The sequence below is a fragment of the Mytilus californianus genome, unplaced genomic scaffold (genome assembly GCF_021869535.1).
Source record: "Mytilus californianus isolate M0D057914Y unplaced genomic scaffold, xbMytCali1.0.p SCAF_2, whole genome shotgun sequence".
NCBI classification, from domain to species: Eukaryota; Metazoa; Mollusca; class Bivalvia; order Mytilida; family Mytilidae; genus Mytilus; species Mytilus californianus.
In genome coordinates, this window is record NW_026262668.1 from 92,974,833 (window position 1) to 92,988,078 (window position 13,246).

Consider the following 13,246-nt stretch of genomic DNA (forward strand, 5'->3'; position numbering starts at 1 on the left):
GACTCTAAATAAATGTACATTCTACAAACGTTATGTTATTTGAAAAACAAAAGTATGTATTATTAGTTACATATACATTCCACCACTGCATAAAGTGTGTTACGATATTTATCCACTAGAGACAGTTAAATTTTAATATTTAAAGCGCGAGGCTTGTCGAGCTTTTACATGTAAAATAATTAAAATTTAACTGTTGAGAGTGGAGAAAATCGTAATACACGAGTTATAGTGGTGGAATCTGTTTCTCTAATGAATTTTAGACGATCTTAACAAAGTGTATCCTTCCTTTTCAAAGATTTGCAGAAATTTGTGTTCTTTATGTGTGACGCCGTCATCAGGCATGGTCGCGTTTTTTCATGAGCTCACAATAGGAAATTCAGAAGAAACCAAGAAAAGTTGTCGTCATAATTGAATTTCTACCAATAATTGGACGAGAACAAAGTTTTCTTTAGAGATGAGAAATATTTTTCTCACACCAATCGAGAAATGTGATAAAAGAATGAAAATTAGAGAGGACGTTATTATTCGTGTAATTGCAATTGAGAAAATCCTACCTCATTATCTGCTTTAATAATTTGCACGTATTTAACCAATATTCTGTACGACTTGAAGCAGTTTGAAGAACAGGGCAGTGTCAAAAACAACAAAGTCAACATTAAGTTGTATAAATTTTACCACCCGGTATAATTTCAACTGCTGTAACATTTATCTGTCTTCTTAGTACCACTGCATGTTCTTTGTAATATGTGAACACTTACATATATGTTTGTGAAATAAATAAAGCATTTTAAACCAAAGTAAAACTTTCTGGAACTTAGGAAACATTGCATATAAATAAACGGATATATATATATGAAGGGTTTCCACTTTATTTTCTGTCATTCGAGTGTCAATTATATAATTATAATAATTACATGATTACGAGCTTGAGCAATTTATTTTGAATTCGACGTTATAGTCAAATGTATCGCCATTCAATAGTATTTATGCAACTAACTATTCAAGAGCCATTTTTGTCATTCTTAAATTCCTTAATGATTACTGTATATTAGATTCAGTCCTATTGAAAATACCAGAATCCCAGTACCTACTTATTTGGCATACCACCATTGTGTTTATATGAATATATATGTTTACATTTTCCTACTTTTTGGTAAGTGTGGTAAAAAACAATGCATCTTATTAGATTGTTATTCTTTAAAAGTTGGTTCCATCTACAATATATGCTCCAGGTGTTGCTTTAAGATTATATTCAAAACAATAAGTGATTGTTTTCGGCAGAATATAAATGAATCAAGCTTTTCCCCAATAGTTTCTGCTGCTTCGCTAAACACAGGGTTAGACCTTAATTCATTATTATGAAAATAATGGGGTTTTTCAGTTTTGTTTATCTTTGGAAACAATTCAGTGAAGCAAACAAACAGATGTCACCAATTTTCAATGTAAAATTGCTGAAACATACTTGAATCTGAATAAAACCGTAAAAAACTATAATACATAAGATTTTTTCAATAATTTTACATAATAGTGTATTCATATAAAAAATTCATTAAACGCTACAAATTGTTATCCTGACATGTTTTTGAGACAATATTACAAATTTTACATGTTTTTTTATAAACTTAACTTTCGATAGCATATTTGTTTTAGTTCCAAATATATCAATATTTTAGGGCTGAATTCTCAAATTTGCCGAAAATCTAGCAAAAATGTTTGTTTTTGGCCATTTTTTTTATCATTCATACTTTATTTAAATGTGAACACGTACACTAAAATGAATTAAAACCTTCAAGTACAATAGTGAGTTACTGTATATAGTCAGGATTGTATGACTTTTAAGACATGGCACTGGTAGTAAAAATATGTATTGGAAATTGAACCAATCTGTTTGATTGACATCCTAAATTCTACTTTTCACGACCATCAAATCAACCTATCTTAATCACAAATTTTACTGATTTTTAGCTATGTGTAAAATCTTTCTCTCTCTTAGTTCAATGTAATAAATCATGGTCAGAACCTATATCAGGACTTCATGTGAATCCCCTTTGACTTAATCAATTCAACTGGTATTATTGATTGGATAGCCTCTTTATTATATTGTTTTCTTGCCCTGAAGGGAGTTTGGTGATTTTGTTGACGATTTTAGCTAAATTGTCTTCAAATCATTTCTAGACTCGTTTACTTTAGAGTGAGATATATGGTTTAAAAACTTATCTATCGATGAAGACCGTACGTAATGTGCACTTCCAACTTTTTCTGTTGTTGATTTTTTTTTCATTGATGTACATGTATATCCCATATTTTATATTAAACTTATATTAAACAAACAAGAGTGCTAAAAACGAATTCCAAATATAATGTATTACATAAGTTAAAGAGAGGCGGGAGATACCAAGGGATGTTCAAACTAATAAAGCCATGGAAAAACTGTATTCTACCAAACACAATCCTTCTGACCTTTTCATAACGGGAAAATATTAGTAATAAAAAACCAAACATTTTCAATAAGGATGAAAAGAATAAATTATCATCATTATCACGGGATGGTTCAGTTTTAGAGTTAGAGAGATGTACCGGTTTAGGATAAGTGCTTATTCAGAACAAGAATATGAATCTGACCCCTGCTTTGTACTAGACCGACACGCTGAGCCGGTAACGTGCTAGTTTACAAGGTAACACTCCTCGTGATTAGAGGAGAAGCAGCAAATATCCATTTTGAAGTCCTTGGTTTGACTCGGTCAGAGATCGTACCCACGACCTGCAGCGCTGTACCGGTTTGAAGATGTTTTGAAATATCATTCACCATCTGCTATTTTATGATTCGTAATCACTGACACATCAACAGTAACACTACTGATGTCATTACATATAATGGGGTCATTCGGCGAAACTGCTTACCCTTCCGAAGCACGTCAGTTCCCCAAGTATTAACTCTACCACATATACTTGAAATAGGGATTAACACGATACACATACTCATATATATTATTACAAGTACCATCAAGGCTAATTTTCAAGTAGATTTGATAACGGATGCATCAATTGATATGTGTCTGATATTTTCACTTTACGTATAAGGATTATATTTTGAAGTTCTGATTACTTAATTTGTGCAGAAATACGAAAAATACCTACTACAATTAACATTATTTACATTTTCATTAACTGGGTTCGGAAAGCATGATATTGAGGCATACATTCAAGTTTTTTGGTGTTGAAATTTGCACTTTTTGAAAAGATAAGTCTCTATCTTTATTATCGTCGCATTACGACATTTTGAGCTTATTATTTCATTTGGAGCAGCCACTGTTCCTGGCCAATCTTTGCTTTGTGTCGTTAGTGAGCTACGATATCAGTACTATTCTTACTGGCCGGTTGATAACCGTGATTTAGATCCTTGTCTGGCTAATAAAATGTTTTCATTTATTTCTGATCTATTTAAGTAACAAATACTGTTACACTTAGTCTAACATAATCCTCAACATTTGTAATACGTAAGTAACTGGACCTTAATCAAAGCTTTGTGGTTTGTAGGCATGAAATAGTTAACAGATACACAAAGTAGTATTTATAATCTATTTATCGATATCTGGACACGGGAATCTTCCTTCCATTACTCCAAGCTGAACATTAGATACAAAATCAGCAGGTACCATTATGCTGCACATGTCTATGTGCATTTTCTCTTTTATAACATTAACTGTAAACGAAATGAAAGAAGTAAATATCTAAATGTATTGTTATACTAAAAAACGTAAGCATTTCAAAACGTCAATAAAATGAAATCTTTGATATTTGAATAGCTTCAGGCCAATATCTGCAACATGTACGAAGTATTTGATACAGGTACGTATACATTTTGGATAAGGAATATTGTGATATTTACATGCTACATTTCAATGGTGTCCTAAGAAGAACGGAATAGGTCGCTTTTGCTGAAGAACTTTCAAAGACAAAGCCGAAGAAGTCATACCTCGCTTCAAGATCAAAACGGCCAATGTTTGTTAAAAGCATCTAAGCATGAAAATCGTCCTGAACATGCATGACACATTTGCCACTGGATGTTAAGCAACAATCAATCAATCTAATCTAAGCATGAAATAATTATGAATTACACAAATAATCTACTAATACTTTTATTAATTGTTCGACAACACAGTAGTATGATAACGATAAATACAGAATCACAGTGCCCCATCATTATTGTATTATGAAAATGGATTTTGCGTTCGAAAAAGGCCTCACTGTGACTTTGAAATGAAGAACAGCAATAAAAGCGCTGTTCCTTTGCTTATTGTGTGTTTTTTTTTTTTGCTGTGCATGTACTGATTTTGTGTCATGGATGGGTACCCCATATCCTTTGTTTTTCTATTAAATAACACTGTTGTTGACTATTCTTTACCCATTTAAAAGCTCTAAACTTTATCTAAGATAATATTAGAAGAACAGTTTTGAAGGCCGTTCGTTGACATATAGTTGCATATATCTACGTGATTTGGTCTCTGGTAGATAGCCGTCTCATTGGTAATCATACCGCGTCTTCTTATTCTTACATAGTACAACAATGAAATATTCCATCATAACCAACACTCAATTCAATTGTACCTTTACTTTAAGTTTAAGCAGATATAAAGGATAGAGAGAAGGGGAAGATACTATTGTTAAACTGGCCTAAGTTTATCGTTAGTTTAAACTCGTCTATTTCATCCTTTCCTATTTCTAACGATCAATACTATAAACAACTGCTTTCGTGAAATATGATTCGGTGCTTTTATCAGTATTTCAAAATATAATTGATGAAGTAAATATTTTATATGGTGAAAATAAACGATAGTTTTAAGTAACACATTCTGATGAAGGTGTTGTTCAGCTGAATAGCTCAAAAGCTTGATGTCGATATACAGTATCAAGGAATTTCGAGGCTGTAATTGCCTTTGTTTTTTTTTTTTTTTTTTTTTCCAAATTAGTACCAATGTTCACATGCTTTTTTACAAGCTCGGTCAGGTTGTGCAAGTGGACTAAATCATCATTGAATTTTTTTTAAGTTAGCACGAATTGTAAAAAAAAACAAAAAAAAACAGCTAATTTCGAACCACTAACCTGACACTATATATGAGAACGAACGACTCAACATGCGTGGCCCACATTCAATAAAATCTCTCAATGCATAAATATTGGTTTGATCTATTCCTGTCAACAGATTTTCACCCTACAGAACAAATAAATTATTCGCATTTAAATATGAAAAACAGTACTAGCAAAATTATTTTAATAAATAACAATCTACCTCAAAAATAGATAACGGCTATTCAAAACGTATTTCTTAGTTTTCATTTTTGTTTATTTTTTGTTGTATTGGGTACCTGTAACAAATTCAAAGAGAACGCCAACCATAGCAGTATAACACATACAGATTTTGCTAATATAAATGAGATATGCCGCTTTGTCCGACTAATATCACTTTAAGGTAGATGGGGTGTCTAAATTATAATCCATAGAATTTTTTTAATAATTTGCCAAAATGTAGTTTGTATCATGCTTTTTAAAAAAAAATAATAAAAAGAATGGGTCACGGTGCTTATTTTCACGCTACAGGTCGTGCAAAATTGACAGATTTTGTATAGATTATGCATGGAAAACCCAATTTTCTGCCATAAAACTAAAACAACACCATAGAATTTTGAGATAGAATATGAGAATATAGCTCTAATATTATGCTTTCAGATAAGAAAAAGAAAAAAAAGGGGTCACGGGACCAGTTTTCTTGCTACATAATAAAATAGGTAAATTCCTAACACATTCTATTGTAATAGTAACTTTATCTGAATTATCTGCCCTTATATTTGAGTTGCCTCCCCTTATGTGTCAAAGTTGGAAAAAAATGAATCAAACAAAAGCATTCTGTTTTTTGTAAAATACAATCATACATATGATAAAACATGTCATTTTCTATATTGAAAGGAAAATTCTTACACATGAATTACCTACTACTCTCAAAATTTGCACATTATATTAAAGATCTAGACCTCTTGTTTTCTGGTATTTCAAAATCCAAGATGGAGGAAGACACCCTATCTACCTTAAACGACTAAAATTGATGAAAAGGCACACAATGTTTTAAGTAACATATCTTTATATACAACTTTTAATACTGTTAGAATATGATACAACATTTATTTGTAAAGGTGTTTCTCTTTACGAGCTGCATAGGAAAACTAAAAAAATTAGACAAAATGCACGCACATCGGTAAACAAGTCAGATACAATTTCTATTGGAATGTCTCATGGCATAACAAAAATGAGACAAAAACGATAAGCAACAGTAATTTGACTGAATTTTCGCAGTCATGTGACTCCAATGTTGCTGATAGATTTTGAGTCAAACCGTGTGTAAGGTTAATTGCTTTCAAACTGTATAAACAGTTATAAAGAAGCATTGAACGGTCTAATATGGGATGACTCTAAGCAAATGAAACCGGGATATAGATGTTTAAAAAATAACTAAAATAAATAAACGATCTTTATTTAAAGAGGATAACTGCATGATACAACTTTTCCTCCTGAGGGTTATGAAGTAATAAGTACACATTAAGTACATAAAATAGTACATGTTGTAAGATAAAGAGATATATATAGTGGACCATTAACTGATTCTGATTATAGATATGAACATATATTAAAATAAATGATATGTAAATGTACGTCAAAGTTCTATCTATGACGTATGTTACCTTCAAAATACGTTTGACATCAACAGTATATTTGACATATTCTTCTGTGGATCTCCTAGTATCTGCCCACATTACATCAATCAACTGTACATCTACTTGTACAACTATAAAAAAGCAAATAAAATATAATTCTGAATAGAATTACCCTTACAGCTTGCATATTCAATTAAATTCAAAATTAGATGGTATCTCTTAAAATAATCAGTAACTGCTGTAGGAAATTACAACCAATTTGGATGATTTTAACGATTGTTGTTTTGATTTCTCAAGGCCATCGAACACTGAAGCCGTTATGGGGCAGTGTAGGTAATATCAAATTAAAACGATTCTTATATAAATATAGTGGACAATTAAATTATATACACAACCTTTACCATACGTGAATTAAGGCTCCAAAGAATCTTATCTCACTTGGCTTTTGTGCATTACTCTGACATTTTCATTGCATTTATCATTTAGATCCTGAATATTCATGAATAGTTCCCCTAATAAATAAGCAGCAATCAAACTTTGGTATAATTCTCCTCTTTTTTTAATCAATCAATATGTCTTGATTTGCTCTAGAGCAACATAATGAGCAAGATATTTATCTTCCATGATCACAAGGGATTAAAATTTTTACTTGAAAGGTCTGTCAGATACATTATTCTGACTTTGAGCGAATCATGTTTCGTTTTGCTCCTAAAAGCAACAAATTCTTTTAAAATATTACGGTTAACTCCAGGAAGAGGTTAATTATCGTCAATATAATTATGTCCTAACTTGTATCAAGGACTTTCCTACTTTCCTATTAGGCCGAGCATGCCAATCACGATATCGTTACTTTTGTACTCTTTGAAGTCCATCTGACAAAACAAGAGTTCTACTCGTATGCCAAAAACAAACTAACTGATCATTGAACGAAATATTCAAAGATTATCTAGGTTTTATTTTCTTTCGTAAAACAGGTCTTTTAACGTAAAGCTGGAAGCACAACAGACTGTCTAACAAATAATTGCTTGTCCACGGCAATCAGCTGACACAACAACAATTTAAGTTGACATATTATATCGGTCACGATATGAACATCATGCAATATACAATAGAAAAGCATCTTTGTGGAAAAATTTCACGGCGAAACTAATATATGAGCGACATGAGGACCAAAAAATTTCAAAAAGGTATTAATTTTTAATTTCGAAAAATTAATTCCTCTACGATATAAGACATAAAGCTTTATTTAAAGTCGGTAAATGCAATACAATTACAAACATTAGATCTGAAGAGTTTTTAAAATCGAAAATCAAAAGCACAACAAACAAAACATATATATCAAGTCATACACACATACAATTAAACATAGAAAGCAAGAGTTCACATTATGCATACATTCAACACAATAGTTCTATCAAGCAGTTTAAACACACACACTACAAGCACTTATGGGGTAAAAACACAAAAGTACAAGTAAAAGGGTGTGCAACATAAAAAAAAGCACATAGAGATTAGTTAAGTAACTAAAATAAGCAAAAAAGGCCGATTCTAAAGCACTATAAGTAAACAAAAAAAAAACAAAAAAAAAATTGAAAAAAACCATGCTGAAAATAAAGCAATTAACAAAATGAAATACAATAAACAGACTTCTTTTGCTGGTCTAAAACAAGAGCGGGAAAATAATAAAAAACTAGCAAGAAATCGAATTGATATGGGCAAATATTTAGCCATAAACACACCACGAAAAAGCAGGAGAGAACGGTGCAACACATACTCATAAAGTTAAGATTTTTTAGATTATCAAGCTTAATGTGCTTCTCAGCATAGTAAATAGTAAATTTTCATTTTTGCTCATAAGGAATGTCATGACACCGTGTAATGTAAGTACTTACCAATTTTTTCAAGACACATATTAATAGGAATGTTTTCATCAGCAACATCAACGAATTTGTTTTTGCAATTGCATCGTTTTAGGGTTGTAGCATTACATACATATAATCCAAAACTGAAGTGCAATAAAAATTTGAAGAACATTTTAACCGTCAGTGCAGAACAAACGATAGAATAATTCCGGCAACTGATGTTAATTTATTTTAGATATCTCTGTCCTGAGGGTTTACAATAGGTTAAATGTAATAACGACATATGGAAAACACGGTGTGTTTGTCTGCAACGTGTCCGCTATTACCTTAATTTATGTCATTTAAATGTACATGATAGTGGTAAATTGTTTCGGCAGCTGTGTGTACTTTTGAAGTTCTAATAGCCTTTTGAAGTGTTTCTGAGCATGTAACTGCTTTAAACAGCTATCGTTATATCTAAGAAATTGTAATGCGTTGATTATAACTGTGTAAAAAACAGTCATTCAGAGGTTGTCGTTTGTTGCTGTGTAACATATTTGTTTTTCGTTCATTATTTTGTACATAAATTAGGCCTTTAGTTTTCTCGTTTGAATTGTTTTACATTTGTCATTTCGGAGCCTTTTATATCTGATTATGCGGTATGGGCTTTGCTCATTCTTAAAGGCCGTACGGTGACCTATAGTTGTTAATTTCTGTGTCATTTGGTCTCTTGTGGAGAGTTGTCTATTATTTTGAAAACCATTATGAATAGAGAAAATCTGACGGGAGCAAAAATGTTCAGAATGTTGAGCTCTACCAATTTTCCATATACGTCAAAACTGCCAGACGACTTCTTATAAGAGTAATTGCCCTTAAATGACAAATTTTTTTTTTTTTTTTCATTTTTGCCTATTATCTTGAAAACTTTAATAGATAGAGATAAACTTTAAAACGCAAAAATAATCAGCAAAGACAACATCTACAAATCAGTCTAACATGGTCAAAATCGTCAGTCGACTCCTAATTAGAGTTATTGTCCTTTGATGACAATTTTTTTTTTGCATTTTTGCCTTATATCTTAAAATTATAATAAATAGATAGAAACTTAAATAAGCAAAAATGATCAGCAAGACAAGATCTACAATTAAGACAGTTATGGAGGAAATCGTCCAACGACTCCTTATTGGAGTTATTGCCCTTTAATGACGATTTTTACGATTTTATTTTTTTGCGTTTTGCCTTATATGATAAAAATTATAATAGATAAATAGACACTTTAAATCCCAAAAATGATCAGCAAGGCAAGATCTACTAACAAGTCAAATTTTGTCGATATAGCTAGTAGACTGTCACTCTTTATAGGAGTGGTTGCCTTTCAACAGTTCGTAATCTTCAATATAAATGAAGCTGTAACTGTATACCAGAAGAAGAAGAAATGAGGATTTGGTTTACCCTCTTGTGTTTAGAGTTGAATATGCACATAGACCAAGGTGAGCGACACATGTTCTTTAGCGCCTCTAGTTATTTGTTGTTAACATTATATGCATCATTACGCTTATTGCTAATATCTAATAGTTGATATCTTATATTCTGTAATAAGCCACACTCGTCCACCTGAGATATTGCAACAGTCTTATCCTTATATCATGATAATGTCAAGTCAATATAATATAAGTAGGGTTCGTTTTACTCAGTGTTTAGTTTTCTATGTTGTGTTTTGTGTACTGTTTTTTTTTTGTCTTTTTGTCTTTTTGTCTTTTTGTCTTTTCGTCGTTTTTCTTATTTTACCATGGCATTATCAGTTTGTTTCGACTTATAAGTTTGAATGTCTTTTTGGTATATTTCGCCTCTTTTTTTCAATACACTTTTATTGTCTGTATAGATTTTCCGAAGCTCTAATTTCGAAATACAGATTTTGGAAAAAAAACAAAAGTAAATCAAAATAAAGTTGAATAAACAATATTGTGTCAAAAAAGTCGCAAACGGCCCATGTTAACAACCAAACAAACATTTTATTCTATATTGATGGAAAATTATTTGAAATCTTTTTCAGCATGTTATAAGAATTTGCTATCTATAAGGATATGACCAACTTTCCGACTTTGACTATGTGAATAGTCAAATATCAGAGGAAATACCTCTTTGTAAAACATATAATCGAACAGACGTATTTCTTCTTACTCTTTCTTGTCTGTACTAGAAAGCCTTCATTTTCTTAAGTACGTATAACTTATTCTTTTGTGAAGTTGATTTTATTTCAGATTTGAATATTCAATGGGGTCTTAGCAACCCTTATCCAGTTTGTATTATCATGGAAGTATTATATTGACAGGAACTCCAACAAGCGGACTTCAAACGTTTATAGTGCAATGCCGCAAAATCGTTAAGTATCTGTTAATTTACTCAACATGTCATATGGATGCATGGGTTCCGATCAAATTTTTGGAACCTCGTGATTGATCGTAATTACGGAACATACCGAAATAACCGGATGTGTACTTAATTGTCAAGGAAATGACATTTACCAACCATGTCACTAAATGACAAATAAGTCAGTTTTTACGGGTTTTGCTGCGTAAAAACAAATAAAAAGAAAGAAACGAAATCCCCGCGACTGTTTTCACCAAAAATAACTGAAGAGTAAAAATACTCACAAGCCATAAACATTTCAGTTTAAATTACAATCAATTTAAATAGTAAGATTTTTTTATTCATGAAAGGTCCGTTGGCTAAACACGCATAACTGTTATATACATGCTAGGCTTGAAAATCATAAAATTCTTATTAAAAGTAAACGGAAAAGTTTTTATCAGCACTTATCGCGTTTTACTGCTAACTTTGACAAATATTTTAATTAATTAGTATTTACTGAAAGCATTTCCAACAAAACTTTAATTCAAAAGTTGGTTCATAGCGGCGGGGGCAGAGGGAGGTTAAAGCTAGGGCTTTGATCGGAAAAAATATCAAATAGTTTGATTAATTGTTTACCGAAAGTCCAATGGCAAATATTTCATGCAATTCAGCAAGAAACAAAAACATAAATTGCTTAACATACGGTGTAAGATGTTTCAGAACTGTTAAGCATTTACACACATAAATAAATTCAAACTTGGTTCCCATGATAAAATTTTAAGAATAAAAAAAATATTATACTCCTTAGGGCCCATCATGGTGATCGTTCTTTAAATGCATCTAGAAATATCTAAAGCTATTCGTAAAAAAAATCTGTCAAACGTCAGAGTAATCTCGGACTAGGTTGAATGTTTAAGGTTGTTTATAACTTTGGAATTATTATAAAAGGTGTAACAATTCAACTGTCTCGTAACCTGATAATGCTATGTAGAGGTCATCACGTGCGTGTAATTATTAACCTCTTTTAGTCTTTAAAACATATTTGATAAATACGTTAATAACATTTTTCTGCATTGAGACGATAGAGAAAACCATAAATATTCTTGTAACATTCGATTAAAATTTACTACCTTTAACTTAAATTTGAGCTATCCTTCGCCATCTTACACACTACACGCGCATCACATTGTTTTCCGCAAACACCCGACTTTAGGTACATGTAATTTTTAATATCGGATATTTCCCGATTTTCAAGTTCCAATGATTAAAACATATTAAACAAAACTAAAAATTAGCTTGCCCTCTTTCCAAATGCAGTTAATATTCTTATGTCATTCTGTTAAATATGGACCGATTTTTTAGATCTTTTCAGCTTTTGCCTTCATTTATTGAACGGAAACAGGTGTCGTTATTCATGTGGCGATTCACAAATAGCCACGGGAGTTTCCGTGTTTATTTACATTGGTAGGTAGATAAGACACTCGATACCAAATCACGTGATAAGACCAGCTTCAGTTAACAGAACAGGCGAAGGCGGCATCGCAGATACCCCACAAAGGAGTTATCACGTACTTGACAAACTGAGTCGGAACCTTTTATTTTCTAAAAGAAATCAGTGGGATGGGAATGTGCTAATTTTTCGTTGGAGTTCCTGTCAATATATCCATGGTATTATAAAAGTACTCATTTGCACTATTTATTCACATGAATCTATAATAATTTATTAGCATTTCTGAGATTCAAAAAACAAGCAAATATTAAGTTCGAAACTATCGTGTTTTTTTTCCTTCTGCTTTTTCTAAATGACACAGTCTTATCTTCCAATATTCCCGTTTATGTGTGTGAACTGTTTCTCATACATGTCCATCATTCGGTATAGGTCTTCTGGACCGTTGAGAAAAATAGAATTAGTTACAACGATATCGAGTCTGTTGTTTTAGCAACCAAGGTCAATGATACATAATTATCGATGACAAGTGGGCACTAGAAGTCAATATAAAACCAGTTTTTACAATCTTTTTAACAAACATTAATTACAAAGAGCAAAATGAAAATGGCATTTGCAATCGACTAGTTTATTACTGTTTTTGGATTCATTTACATGTCACCAAACAAAAATAATGTATTCTAACGAAAGTAACACGGCAGTTGTCCTTAGCATAGCTGACCCTTCACTCACAGGTTTTGGCTTTGTTCTTTTTGTGAATTATGGCTTTAATTTTGATTCCGCCACTGAATCGTTGTATGCTTAGAAATCCTTTGGCAAAAAAAAATAGGATAGTGACTAGACATGTTTGTCCATTTTTTTTTACAATTCCAATCATAGTTATTTATCTGTTTTTTTTC

The 13,246-nt window shown here is 31.5% G+C and overlaps 1 protein-coding gene across 1 annotated transcript; it reads right to left on the reverse strand.

Moving 5' to 3' along the window:
* Positions 1–3,565: 3,565 nt before the first annotated feature.
* On the reverse strand, positions 3,566–8,747 carry LOC127728813 (uncharacterized). The gene is made up of 4 exons (XM_052236423.1): positions 8,600–8,747; positions 6,735–6,838; positions 5,104–5,212; positions 3,566–3,703 (listed from the first exon to the last, which is right to left on the reverse strand). The coding sequence occupies exons 1-4, from the start codon at positions 8,739–8,741 to the stop codon at positions 3,579–3,581; spliced, it is 480 nt and encodes a 159-aa protein (XP_052092383.1). The 5' UTR covers positions 8,742–8,747; the 3' UTR covers positions 3,566–3,578.
* Between the last annotated feature and the right edge of the window lie 4,499 nt (positions 8,748–13,246).